The 12514-nt window shown below is 52.6% G+C and overlaps 2 protein-coding genes across 8 annotated transcripts in view; one reads left to right on the forward strand and one right to left on the reverse strand.

Moving 5' to 3' along the window:
* CEP164 (centrosomal protein 164) overlaps nt 1–8071 on the forward strand; it is a 37674-nt gene extending 29603 nt beyond the window's left edge. For 3 of the 6 annotated variants that reach the window (XM_017809460.1, XM_017809464.1, XM_017809462.1), the window contains 5 exons: nt 289–405; nt 1248–1338; nt 2612–4804; nt 5468–5519; nt 7026–8071. In XM_017809460.1, coding sequence (XP_017664949.1) covers nt 289–405; nt 1248–1338; nt 2612–2704 — 301 coding nt within the window. In that variant the 3' untranslated portion in view covers nt 2705–4804; nt 5468–5519; nt 7026–8071. Of the gene's footprint in view, nt 1–288; nt 406–1247; nt 1357–2611; nt 4805–5467; nt 5520–7025 lie in introns of all 6 variants that reach the window. The other 3 variants (XM_017809463.1, XM_017809465.1, XM_017809461.1) reach the window with 2 other exon arrangements.
* Nucleotides 8072–11141: 3070 nt separating this feature from the next.
* The window catches only part of DSCAML1 (DS cell adhesion molecule like 1), a 101000-nt gene continuing 99627 nt past the window's right edge, over nt 11142–12514 (reverse strand). For both annotated transcript variants that reach the window (XM_017809459.1, XM_017809458.1), the window contains exon 33: nt 11142–12027. In XM_017809459.1, the coding sequence (XP_017664948.1) occupies nt 11576–12027 (452 nt within the window). In that variant the 3' untranslated portion in view covers nt 11142–11575. The remainder of the gene's footprint in view (nt 12028–12514) is intronic.

Genomic DNA, 12514 nt, shown 5'->3' on the forward strand with positions numbered 1-12514 from the left:
CATTTCTCTGGGATGATTATTGGGTCACATACATAGCAAGCAGATAACAAATTGTAAATTACGTGTTAGTGACAACATGTTACATGTTAAAAATAACAATAACAAATTACATATTAAAAATAATATATTAATAAGTTATCACATTAGCTGTTCACTGCCACGTGCTCAGGTGAGGAGATGGCTTTTTGGTAACGGCGGCTCCTTCTATAACAACCCATCACTTTTTCATCTGTTCTGCCCAGACCTCTCTTTCCCACCCACCCTCTCACTCTCTCTCATGTGCCCCAGTGAACAAATCCGGCAGCTGCAGCATTCCAGGTTCCACGAGCCGGGGAAGATGAGCATCGAAGGAATGATCGAGAGCAACAAGAAATGGCTGAAAAGCTTCAGGAAGGACTCAAAAGCGTATCCTTTACCTGGGTCTGGCCTTTAATTGTGTTCCTGCTCCCTGCAACAGGCAGGAGGAGGTGAGTGAATTGGGAGCACCAAAGCATTGAAGAGCAGTTTTTACTTTAGTGTCTGTTTCTGCAAGGGAATGTTGTGTTCAGCAGTTAGAGCATGAGCGACCTGTTTGCTGCTCCTTGAGCTGTGCATGACTGAGGAATTCTTCTCCCTTCCTTTCCCTGCTTGTGATGCTCTTTAGTGACTGAGGAATTCTCCTCCCTTCCTTTCCCTGCTTGTGATGCTCTTTAGGGATGCTGCTCTGCCATAAAAGAGCAGTTAGAGCTGGTAATGTGAGAATTTAAAAAATGTGAACCAAACAGTGCAGAGTGGAGGAGGTGTCAGGGAAGAAGGGGGTCTGCCATGGGCAGGCCCTGCTGAGCAGCCCAGGATGAAGGGAGGGCACCTGGAGACATGTTGACCTGGCACATGGGGTGGCCACAAGGGCTGGGCTCCTCCTGGAGCTCTTCTCCCATTTCAAGGCATCTTGCAGCATGAGGTTGGATCCAGAGGGCAAGACCTCTCTGTGCTGTTAGCAGGGATGTTTCCAGGCTGTGTGGTACGTTGGTGTCTCTTCCAGTGTTCACTGTAAGCAGCAAATCCCTGGGGCCTCTGTGCTGTCCTGAGCCTGGTGCACCTCTGAATTCCCTAATCCCCCTTTAATTCCATTTGACTGGGATGCAGCAGGCTAAATACAGCATGTGTGCACAAGGCTGGCTCCGTACCTCAGTACCTGCCCTGTCTGGCTGTGCTCAGGTGTGCTAATTCCTGCTCTAAGCCAGGCTTTTCCTTCACCCGACTGCCAGACCTCTCTCCCCACGTGCACAGAAGCCCCCGGCCAGCAGCACCAGCCCCAGCCTCCTCCAGCTGGGAATGGATGAAAACAGGCAAATTAAGGTGTACCACTACTAAAAGGTGGGGGTTTTCTCTGGAGAGATGGTGGGGGTCTCCCTGTGGTGTGCTGGGTCTCAGTGATGCCCACTCAGCCACCACTGCTGTGTCTGTGTGTCCTTGAAAACAAGTCTCTTTGCAAGAGAGTGGAGGAAGGAGGAAGCAAACTTCCCAGGTGGATTCTTCTAATCCTGTAATGTGTCCAAATATACTTTATAGACTATTTAATCCAGCGGTGACATATCAGGGCTTCGATAAATCAACATTTCCCTCATTAGTATTCTAGCAGTGGTGAGGCAGAGCTGTGAATCATGGAGGACTTTGAGTAACTGGTCAAGGGGGAGGATTTGAATCCAGCTGAGACTGTGCTGGAGGAAACGTGTCAGGAAATGAGCCCAGCAAATGCTCCATGGCAGGTGGGCCGTGTCAACTGGCCTGTGGCACGTGTGAGCAGGGAGAAGGAGCAGTGGAATGGTGCAGAGTCTGGGGACAAAATCAGGGAATGACAGATTCTGGCTCTTGGGGAATGTTCTGCTTGTTTGGGGTGGAAGCAACAGGAACTGAGCCAGGAGTGGCTCTCCATGGCAGCGTTGGACAAGCAGTCCCTGCTCCTCTCTGTGCCAGACTGGCCAGAGCTGCTCAGCCAAGGAGCTGTGGGAGCTCTGTTCCTGTGCCATGGATGTGCCAATGGCAACGGGAGCAGGGATGGCAGGGGAGTGTGAGGAGTGTCTGCTGGTGCAGGCTCTGCTGAGGAGCTCAGTCTGCTGTGAATGTCGAGACAGAGCCCCACCTGCGTCCTTCCATGCCCTGGGAGAGGGATCCAGGGCTCAGCTCAGCAGCTGGGCTCTGTCTGTATATACAGCCCTGTCTGTATATTCCCTGGGCAGGGCTGGGGAGCCCTCGGCATCCAACCTGAGCCTGGCCTGGCTGCTCCTGCAGCAGCTCCACAGGGATCCTGCGAGAGGAGAGTTGTGGGACGGGCTCTGGAGACTGGAAAGCTGGCTGAGGGGTTGGGGTGAGCAGCTCCTGGACCTCAGCTGCGAGATGGTGGCTCGTGGCTTTGCTCCCTGGGTGGCTGCAGTCGTGTTCCTTGGGAAAGGCCGTGTCCAGAGTGTATCCCAGCCCCCTGGGATGCACGAGCTGGGAGGGGGCAGATGGTGCTGCTCTGCCCGGTGGGGAGGGGTCAGGATTTCGTGCTGCTGAGCAGGAATGTGGTGTTTGGTTGTCTGTTGTCAGTGTTTTCTCCAAGCTGACTCTAAATATTTTATGCCCTAAAAAGATGCCGAGCCACTTGCCATTTTGCCTGATGAGGACGCCTGCACTTCAAGGGATCCCATCTGTGAAAAATGATCTTCAAAGCCATTTCTCCTGAGATGCCCCTCACCCTCCGTGCTGTGTGTGCTCCTCGGGTGGGTGATGATGCACAGCCCCCTCCTGCTCTGCTCCTGGGTGGTGTGTGCTGGCACACGCCGTGAGCACGGCAGGGGGATGTTTACATGCAAATAGAAATATATTTTTGATGAGCATCGTTTTAAAACTCTTAAGAATGTTTGTATATTTTATTTTACTTTTTTTTTTTTGCTTATTTTCTTAGAATTTTTGTAATTACTCAGCCAGCCTTAGTCCTCTCTAGGAAGGGAGGGATCAAAACACGGGTTTCCCATCTGCTGTCGGATTGCACCAACCCCTGTCTGTAGGGATTTTGCTTTTAGTTTCCTGGATACTGGGGGAAACATGGCAACCTTCCAGTCAGGTGTTTTAGAAGGGACTCCATGGTTCTGGCTCACTGTGGCTAAAGCCATTATCACTGAGTCCACTCTGTGTGTTGGGAGAAGCATGGATTAGTGCTGCAGAGAAATACCAGTTTTTTTAACAATAACTCGGTTTGAAACGTGTTCCTTTTTCCTGTTAAAACCTGGGATAGCAGCTGTATCTGGTTTTGTACAAAATTAAATCAACATGAGCCTGTTTTGTGTGATGGTGGTGGTTGTAGCTCTATTTTGTTGTAGCTCTGGATATCCAGCTGTACTTGCCTCTCACATCGTTCCCTTGCTTGTCTCTGGGCAGTCTCATGTTTTGTCTTCTCAAGGTCATTTCTGGCAGTTTCCAAGACCACTTCAGCTCGTTGTGGCCTTATTACCATTATTCTTTTAAGCATCTGGTCAGGGTAGCAAATGCAGGGACAGGAAAAGCTAAAAACCAAAACTACAGAACCAAGACAAGGTGTTGTGCTGGAGCTTCTCTCTGGCACCTTGGGATCTGTTAAAATTGTGTAACTGGAGATTGGCTGTGGCTGCTGATTTCCCATGTATTTGGGAGCAGCCAGGAATTCCCCCAGCAGTGCACTGGGTGCTTCTGGGATCCCGTGGTGGGATTGCTGAGTAATGCTCTCCTTAGGAATTAGGGAGGATTGGTGACGTTCTTCTCTCTTCCCGTGGCTTGTTCCTGTCCCCCTGTGGCTTCCTGCCAGCCACCCGTGGGAGCTGGAGGACTGGTGAGGCACAGTGTGTGGATCAGCTGGTCATGCAGAAATGGAGGCTGATAATTTTGTCCTTAAAAAGAAAACACACCACCACCACTTGACTTGCCCCAGTTCCTGCAAAGAGCACAGGGCAGCTCTGAGACATCCCAAGTCCGGTCTGGACTGTGAGAGCCTCCTGGTGTGGGGGTTTTGCTGTGATCTGAACCCAGCCTGGGGCTGGGCTGTGCGTGTGTGTCTGTGCTCACTGCCCTGCCCGTGTACCTGGAGAAGGGGATTTGCTTTTCCTGGAATGCCAGCAGCGTGTCTGTTGGAGAAACTCGGCGATTAGAAGTTAAAAGGGCAGCGCTCGATTACTTCACCAGGAGGAGCTCGAGCCATAAGCTCATTAAGGGCTTGGTCTCTGCCTGCCCAAGGAGGGACACTTCAGTCCCTGGCTGCTCGGACATCACCGTGCTCTGCTCCCAGAGCTGTGCCTTCCCGGGACAGAGGGAGCCCCTGGACACCCCGGCCATGCTGGGCACCCTGATGACAGCGCTGTTCTTTGTGGTGAGGGCGGTCAGGCAGGTGAGTCCGGGCTGGGATTTATTGCTTCCCTTTTATTTCTCCCCTAGGGCTGCTCTCCGTGGAGACAGGGAGAGGAGGCAGTGGTCTCCACTTATCCTGGTGGGAATGGCCTTCTGTGCCTGCTCAGCCCCTGGCTGGGAGGTTTGGGAGCCCTGTGGGCTCTGCAGCCCCAGGACCTCCCGATGAGCTGCTCGTCAGGGTGGTGCCAGGAAGGGTTCTGGTCACTGGTGGTGCATGTGGAGGAGCAGCAATTTCTGTTGCTCTTCCCCTTTCTCTGCTGTCCTCTTACCTGCTGCAAACCCTTTCTGTGTGCAGCTGGAGACCAGCCTGTTCCGTGAGGAGCCCCTGCCTTACCTGGTGTACCAGCCCCTGCCCTGGCAGATCCAGTGCGTGTCCCAGAGCCGCCGCACCAGCCGGGACAGCGAGGTGAGGGCTGGGGGTACCACCAGGGCAGCTGGCTCGGGGGGTGCCACTGCCTGCTGCAGGAGGCAGCTGTGCCAGCCAGGCAGGCTGCTCTGAGCAGAAGGCGTGGGCAGGGGGGAGAGGTTTTTTTCTCTTTCCCCCTGAAAGAGGAAAAAAAAAAAAAGGTGATGTCAGGAGGTGGGATAAGATGAAAAATGCAGGAGAGGTATTTGTAGGCAAATTCAAGCTTATTTTTAGGAATGGAAATATCCCCTATCAGACCTGGCATCCCAGGAGCTGCAGGTTCATAGTGTAGGGGCTGGAATGGGGAAAGCAAACCCAGCAAGCCTGTCTCCTTGCTGGTTTGAAATGCAGATCCAGTGAGGGTAATCTGTGCCAACATCCATTCCAAGGTATACTGGCACATTTCACAGCTCTGAGTCTGGATGCAAAATTCTTTCCTGCCTCCCCTTGGAGGTCTTTTCACAAATGTAGATTAATTAATCAGTGCTCTTTAAGGGAACAACAGTAATCATGTTCCAGTTTCCCAAAGGGAATGGACAGTGGAAAGCTTGGTGGGGCTGGTCCTGTCCCTTTCAGAGATTCCCAGCTGGCCTGAAAGGGACTGTCCTCACTGCCTCTGCCTGGGATACAACTAACTCTTAGTTTTCTTCTCTACTTTTCTAGAGAGGAAAGAGCTCTCGGCACAACAGCATCTACTCACTTTCTGGAGACAAAGGTGAGTATGAGGCAGGCAGGGAAGCATAAAAAAAAAAACAGCCCAGGTAATGGGGGAAGCTCGGGGCTGGGACTATGGATGCAGCAGGAGAGGAGGCACTGCAGCACCTGCATCCTTCTTGCTGTCTTCCTACTTCCAAAAATCTGTCCCTGTGACATTATTAAATGATATTTAATGGTGAGATATTTGTTAATATGTGTGGTATCAGCCAGTGAAGGTCCCAGGGATGCATAACTGAATATATAACAGTACATGTGTGGCTGTGCAAATCCCTTCTCCCCTCTTCCCGTGAAACCTGCCTCACTGACTCCCATGGGGTCACACTGGGGAGGACTCACACTATCCCCCCAAAACAACCCCTCTTCCTCTTCTCTTCTCCTTGTTCTGGTAAAACCTCCTGGAATTCAGCCCCCTTTCCTCCTTGCTCTGGTCTCCAAGGCTCTGCCCCTTTGCTGAAGTCAAGAGCTCAGTAAAGAGGATTTTGAGCAGTTCTATTCTTGGTGCCAATCGGATAAGGGGCAGTGGGGGCTGGGGGTGCTGCTGCTGTGACATCCCTCCTGGATGGCCCAGGAGCTCTGGCCAGCCTGGTCACTGGTTTGGGGGTCTCACTGCCCTGCAGTAGGTGCAGGTCCCTGGGCAGACAGTGGCTGAGCTCCTTGGGCAGGGGTGTTTCCTGTGGAGCTCTGGGCAGCCCACACAGCCGGGGCTCCTCCTGCCAGGCACTGCAGTACCTACCCCATGGTCCTCAGCCTCTGCCCTTGGACCTGTGCACTGTGCAGGGTTTACAGCTGATGGTGTGTCTTGTTAAGCAGGGCAGGAGGGAACCCCTTCCCAACGTGGACTTCTCTTATTTATCTTTTTACTTGGCAATTTCTTTTAGGTTGTGAAAGGAAATGGGTTCAGGTGACAGCAGTGAGTTTATACAGCAGCATCTGGCCCCAGGATTCCTGATGGCTGCTCGGGGGGTGCTTAGCAGTGACACACTGGCTTAGAGGAGCACTGCTGAGTGGCTTTGATGCAGTTCCTGTTGAATTTCACAATACTTCCCTAATGCCACATTAAGCAGGAGTGGGGAGGGCTCCCATTTGTCAGCATGAGAGCTTTATTGCTGTACAGTGCCGGGCTTTTTTTCTAATCTTATTTGTGTGTGCGAAAGTAAGTGAGCATCATACGTGGTGATTAAACGTGGGGAAGCTGCTGTCTTTGGGGAGTGGAGCTGTGTAAATAGAGGGCTTAGTGCTGCCAGGGAGGCTGGGCTTTACTTTGCCTCCTGTTCCCTGCTCCCTGTGCCCTGGAGGTGTCTTTGTGAGCCAGTGGAGTTGTGGTTTCACACTCTGAGTTTTTCAGCCTCTTTGACCTCCCCAGTGAGGAAAGATGTCCTGTCTGGGGGCTTGGGAGGCCACTGACCCTGTGGTGGGGATGCCAGAGCCCTGCCCTGCTCTATGCAGCCTGTTCAGGGCCACGGGCACTGCCTGTGCTCACTGTGGTGCTCTGTTGTCACCCCAGGTGATGTGACCCCTGATGACAGCAAGGACAGCACGTTCTTCAGCGACCCTTCGGAGAGGGCAGCCATCACCATCCAGACCCACTTCAGGAGGTACCAGCAGCAGAAGCAGGAAAAGAAGTAGATACATCAGCCACCCGTGCCCTGCACTGTCCCTCCTGTTTGTCTGTTCTGTACCCCAGAGACATTTGGGGCTGTGGTGACTGTGAACCTGCCCCTGAACCTACACCTGCACCCCCTTGGTGCAGCTGTAGGTTCTCTGCCCTTGTGTTGGTCGCTGCTCAGAGCGAGCTCTCTGTCCTGCTGTCCTTCCCCAGACAGCATTGCCTTGTGGGCCAGGGTGCAGCTGGAAGGGGGCTGTTGAGGACCTTGGAACAGGGGGGTGATGCTGCAGCCTGTCCTTGGCCAGCCCTTGGGTCACAATGAGTGAGTCCCAGCAGCTGTGTGGGTGGCAGTGGGGCCCTGCACAGCTGAAGGTGGTTGTGCTGGCTGGTCTCTGCCCAGCTGGGGCTTGTTTCACTCACCACTGACCCTCCCCTGTGCCTCTGCCTCCTTCACTCTGCTTCTGGAGTTGGATGGAACAACTACCTTTGTCCTCTGCTCTGGGTGGATGGCTGGCAGAGGTGCCAGCACAGTGTCCAGGAGCCAGCCTGGAGTGGGAATGTCACCGAGGGGATGTGCTGCAGGCAACTCAGGAGCTGAGCTGTGAGCTGATCTTACCTTTTCTTGGGGACAACTGGTTGGGGTGCCAGAGCAAGTGTGGGGTGAGACTCTGTCTCCTGAAGCTGAACCTGCTTTTCTTCCTGAGGCAGCCCTCTGGTAATGCTGGTGTTTGGGTTAGAGCCCACCCAGCCCCTTGCTCTGGTGCTTTGGTGCAGCAAAGCTGAACAGAGACCTGCAGGCAGGTCAGGCAGGGACAGGAGTCCAGGAGAGTCTTGGGTCTGAGTGTCTCTGTTTCTGAGTGCTGTTGTTTGCAGCTTGAAAGAGGGAATATGAAAGCACAGAGCTCTGGGCCAGCACAGAAACAGGAGATTTGCTGTGAGCAGGGGGGTGAGGGGGGACTGGGGGACCTGGGGGAAGGAGCAGGGCATGGAGGGGCTGCTGGCTCAGAGCCCTGAGCGTGGTCTCCAGTGCTGCTTTGCTGGGTCTGTTGTTGGGGTTTCTGTGCAGAGCTGCTGAGCTGTGCCCCAAGAGCCCTTTGTTTTCCTCTCCAGCCATAATCACCCTCAGCCCTCCTTACCAGCACTCTGTCCCCAGCTGCCCCTACTTACCTTTGGCTTGTGTTAGGTGTCTGGACTCTGTCTGTGCTTGGCTGTGGTGGCATCCAGTGCTCGTGGCTCTGCTCTGGAGCAGGGCTGGTGACACTGGGTCGGTCACTGGGGTGGTGGGGGCAGGCTGGGCTGGCTGGCACCAGCAGGTGTGTGTGGCAGGTAACCTGGGGTCTGGCTGGAATGCTGTGCAAGGCAGCTGGTAAAGCAGACCTGGAAGGAAACTCTGGATTTCTGAGCTTGAGGGCTTTTTGTCTGTTTGCTGTTGAAGGCAGAGTTGGTGTAGCTGGTGTGGCTTGAATTCACTGTTCTCCTGCAAACCCTGCTGTGGCAAAGGGCAGTGGGCTCTCTGGGAGCAGGGGGGTGTTGGGGTCTCGTGGGTGAGTGCTGGAAACTTGGGCTCTGTTAAACTGTGCAAGGCCAGGGCTTGTGTCTGCTGGGGAAGGGAAGGGGGAGAATCCTTGCTAAGATATAGAAGGAAATCTGTACTAGCCAATTCCAATAAAGACCTATTAATCTCTGTTAATCTGTCCTGCTCTTTATCTTGCTAATCTACTTACTCTTACAGCTGAACACGCTTGCCTTTTCTATTTCTAATTCTAATTTCTCTTCTGTTTCTATTCTGAGCCTGGTATTGGCATTTTTGGAGGTGCTGCCTTGGTGGTGACCCTGCTTTAAGATGGGGCTGGGCACTTGCCTTTTTTTTTTTTTTCCCTTTAATCTGTACTGTGTAAAGATTTATGAGTCTCTGATGTGCTCTGAACTGGTTTTAAACTTCTGGTTTGCTGGTCACCACTCTCCACTGCTCTCGGGGAGAGACAGAATGGGCAGGACTGGTTTCCCTTGGTTGGTGGCAAACACTGGCCAGTGTGGGACAGACCTGCCTTTGGACAGGTTGCTGTGGGGACCTGTGGGTTGCCTGACTGACCCCATTCAGCTGCTGTGCTCATGTTCTGGGTATGAGCACAGTACAAAATCTGTGTATTCCTTCATGCTAAGTTGGAAACTTACCATGGTTTTGTCTCCAAAGAGCTGTTAAAATTGAATTAATAGGAAAACTCGTGCCTAGTTCCTAAGAAAAGCTGTACAGGGGTCAGTGGGGGGGTTGGTGCAAGAACATGAGTGGGAAATTGCAGCCCTGGCATTTGGAGCATCATCCCTGATGCCTCCACACCAGCCTGTGTGGGGAAGGTGCCCCTCTCCATCTGAGATGCTCCTTGGCAGAGGTTGGCTCTGAGTTGTACCTGAATAATGGCCAAAAACTATAAAAAATGGGCATAAGAAATTGTCTTAACAGCTTGTTTCTCGAGCCCCAGGGGTGAACAGCTGCCAGGCTCTTGCTGAGGTGCTTCCAGCTCTGCAGGATTTCAGGAGTTACCTTAGTTAGGAAGAACCAGATGGCAAAGGGAGGATCTGCTGACCACTGTGCCAGCAGGCAGGGAAGGGGACTGCTCTAGGTGGAGACTGCAGGTGATGTCATCAGTAGCACCAGTCACTGTATTTCCATGTAATTTTTTTTTTGAGTACTACATTTAAAAAAAAAAATTAAAAAATATTGAAAAAGTGATCTCTGCAGCACTTGGTTATAACTGATGAATTAAACCCTGTAAAGAGAGAAAAAAAAAAAAAAAGAGAATGGTACAAACCTGTGTATAGATGCTCCAACAGCTGGTTTGAGTTAAGATAGGAAGTGTATCTGCAAGGAAAAAGCTGGAACCAGTGGGTAGCAAGCATGGATGGAGAACTGATGAAAACTTGAGCTTATACATTACAGAAAATAAGGAAATAAAAGTGCAGTTAGTTATTTAGACCTCAAATAGCACCAGAAGTTCCTCAGGAAGGTGAAGTTCTACTTTGGGTTACTAAAATAAGAGTTAATAATGGCCTGAGCTATTTTTGCCTTCCCAGGGTAGCAGAACAGGTGAGAAGGACTGAGAGCCCCTGGCTCCTGCCTGAGCTTCAGTTGCTCTTGCTTTCACAACCACATATGAAAAGGGAAGGTAGAACCTGCGTCTCTTTGGTGGTTTATTGCTGTGGCTGGTGGTAAAAACAAAGAATTAAAATAAGAACAAATGATGGTGGGGGCTGTGCTGGGCTTTGTGGTGTCTGTGTGCTGTGGTGCGACACAATGCCCTGTGTCCTGGGGCACCTGTGCAGTGTTGTACCATGCCCTGTGCCATGATTCACCAGGATGGAAGGCAGATACATCGTGATCCCTGGCACTGTGCTGGATTTCTTGGGCTCCCCCCTGTGCTGCCCTTCACCACAGTGTGCTGGGTTTTGATGTGCTGTGTTTCCATGTGCTGTGTTTCGCCGCTCGTTGTGCTCAGCAGTGGTGCTGCTCCTCCTGCTCTCCCTGCTGCCACGTCCCAGGGAGCCAGGCCCTGCTGTGAGGAGCTGCTGTGCCTGGCTGGATGCTGGGTACGATGCTGGGTACGATGCTGGGTACGATGCTGGAGCCGCGCGGCACCGCAGCCGTGACACGACTCAGGAGGGTCCTGGCATCGGTCCACCCCTCCAGAGGAGCTGGACCAGGGTTCCTGTCTGGCACTTTGCTTCACCCTGGGCTGGAGCTGGACTTACCAGTGACTCGGTACTGTGGCACAGTCTGGCCATGGCTGGGCTGTCCCACTCAGGACCCTGTTCCCATCCCTGACCCTCCTCCCGCCCCACGGCTCTCCAGGTCGGTAAGTGCCTTAGTATTTCTTAATATTTAATCCCTTTTTTTAGTATTCCTTAATATTTAATCCCATGTCTTAGTATTTCTGTACAGTGGCTGCCCTGGGCTGTCCCTCTCCATCCTCCTGCCTGCTCTGCCTTAATTCCCTGCTCACTTAACAAACGCCCGCGTATAAACATAACCTTTATTGCACACAGCGCTGGGTTTTTTTTCATAGAAAAAGGTATTAACACATAAGCATTTGCAAATTGAAGCAACTCCTGCTGTTTTCAGAACAGTAAAATAGCATGCAATGTCTCGGAGACGTTCCTTTTTAAAACCACCGACAAGATCAGGGAGAAAAAAAAAAAAAAAAAGTCGCTGAGTCTTTCCTTGTGCCCCTTTCAAAATGATGTGAAATATATATATATGTTTACATATATATTATATTTTTAAATCTGTAACATCAAATTCTTTGTGCCCTGGTTTCTTTTTCTGTTCGGAGAAGAAGAAAATAGCTTCATTTTTATACAAAAGAGTTCGTTATGTACAAGTTTGTTAATTAAATATAAATGGCGCGGGGTGGGGGGGTCCGGGGGGGACGAGCAGCATCCGGCGGGTGGCCCTACACCAGCGTGTAGGACTTGGAGTAGGCTCCGGCGCCCTGTTTTTGAGACCTGCCTACCCCCGACGTGCTCATCTCTAGGAGCGAGTCCCTGGAGCCCCCCACTTTGGAGTGCGTGGGCACCCGTGGCTCGGCGGCGGCGGCGACGGGGGGCTCGGCCGCGGCGGGGGGAGCCGGGGCGGCGCTGGCGGCGGGCGCGGCCGCGGTGCCGGTCGTGCCGGGCATGGGGAGAGTCCTCTGAGGTAAGGTGGTTGCGGCCGAGGCCGGGGGAGGCAGCCCCAGGGGCTTGGTGCCGGGCTCCAGCGTCATGTGCCGGGCCTGCGCGTGGTACGCCCGGGCGAGGTTCCGGATGGAGGCCTCCCGCGGCGGCACCACCGGGCACGGCTCGTGCGCGTCCGGCTTGCGGAAGAACGCGTCCGACTTGACGTACAGAGGGAGGTTGCAGTAGTCACCTGCCGAGGGAAGAGGAGGCGGGTGAGGCTCTGCAGGGATCCCTCTGCCCACCGCACGTGGTGCTGTCCTGGCACATGGAACACGGCCGGGCGTCAACCCAAAACTGCCCCGCCCGGTGCAACGCGATGGATGGGACCTGCCAAGCTCCGGCGGGCACTCCAGTGGGCAGTGTGGGATACAATGTCTTATATCATCATGTAACACTATTGCTAATGTTGTAATGCACAGAGTAATAAAGTATTAGAACGTGACTCTGTTGGTCTTATTGTAATGCACAGAGTAGGAAAGTAGTAGAATGTGACAGAATTGGTCAGATACTTTCTGACCCCGGGCATTAGAATTAGAATGTGACAGAATGTGTCAGATTCTAATGCCCGGGGTCAAAAAGTGTCAGAATCTGACAGAATCTGTCAGATTCTAATGCCCGGGGTCAAAAAGTGTCAGAATCTGACAGAATCTGTCAGATTCTAATGCCCGGGGTCAAAA

Source organism: Lepidothrix coronata, unplaced genomic scaffold, assembly GCF_001604755.1.
Source record: "Lepidothrix coronata isolate B3197 unplaced genomic scaffold, Lepidothrix_coronata-1.0 Scaffold27, whole genome shotgun sequence".
Classification (NCBI taxonomy): domain Eukaryota; kingdom Metazoa; phylum Chordata; class Aves; order Passeriformes; family Pipridae; genus Lepidothrix; species Lepidothrix coronata.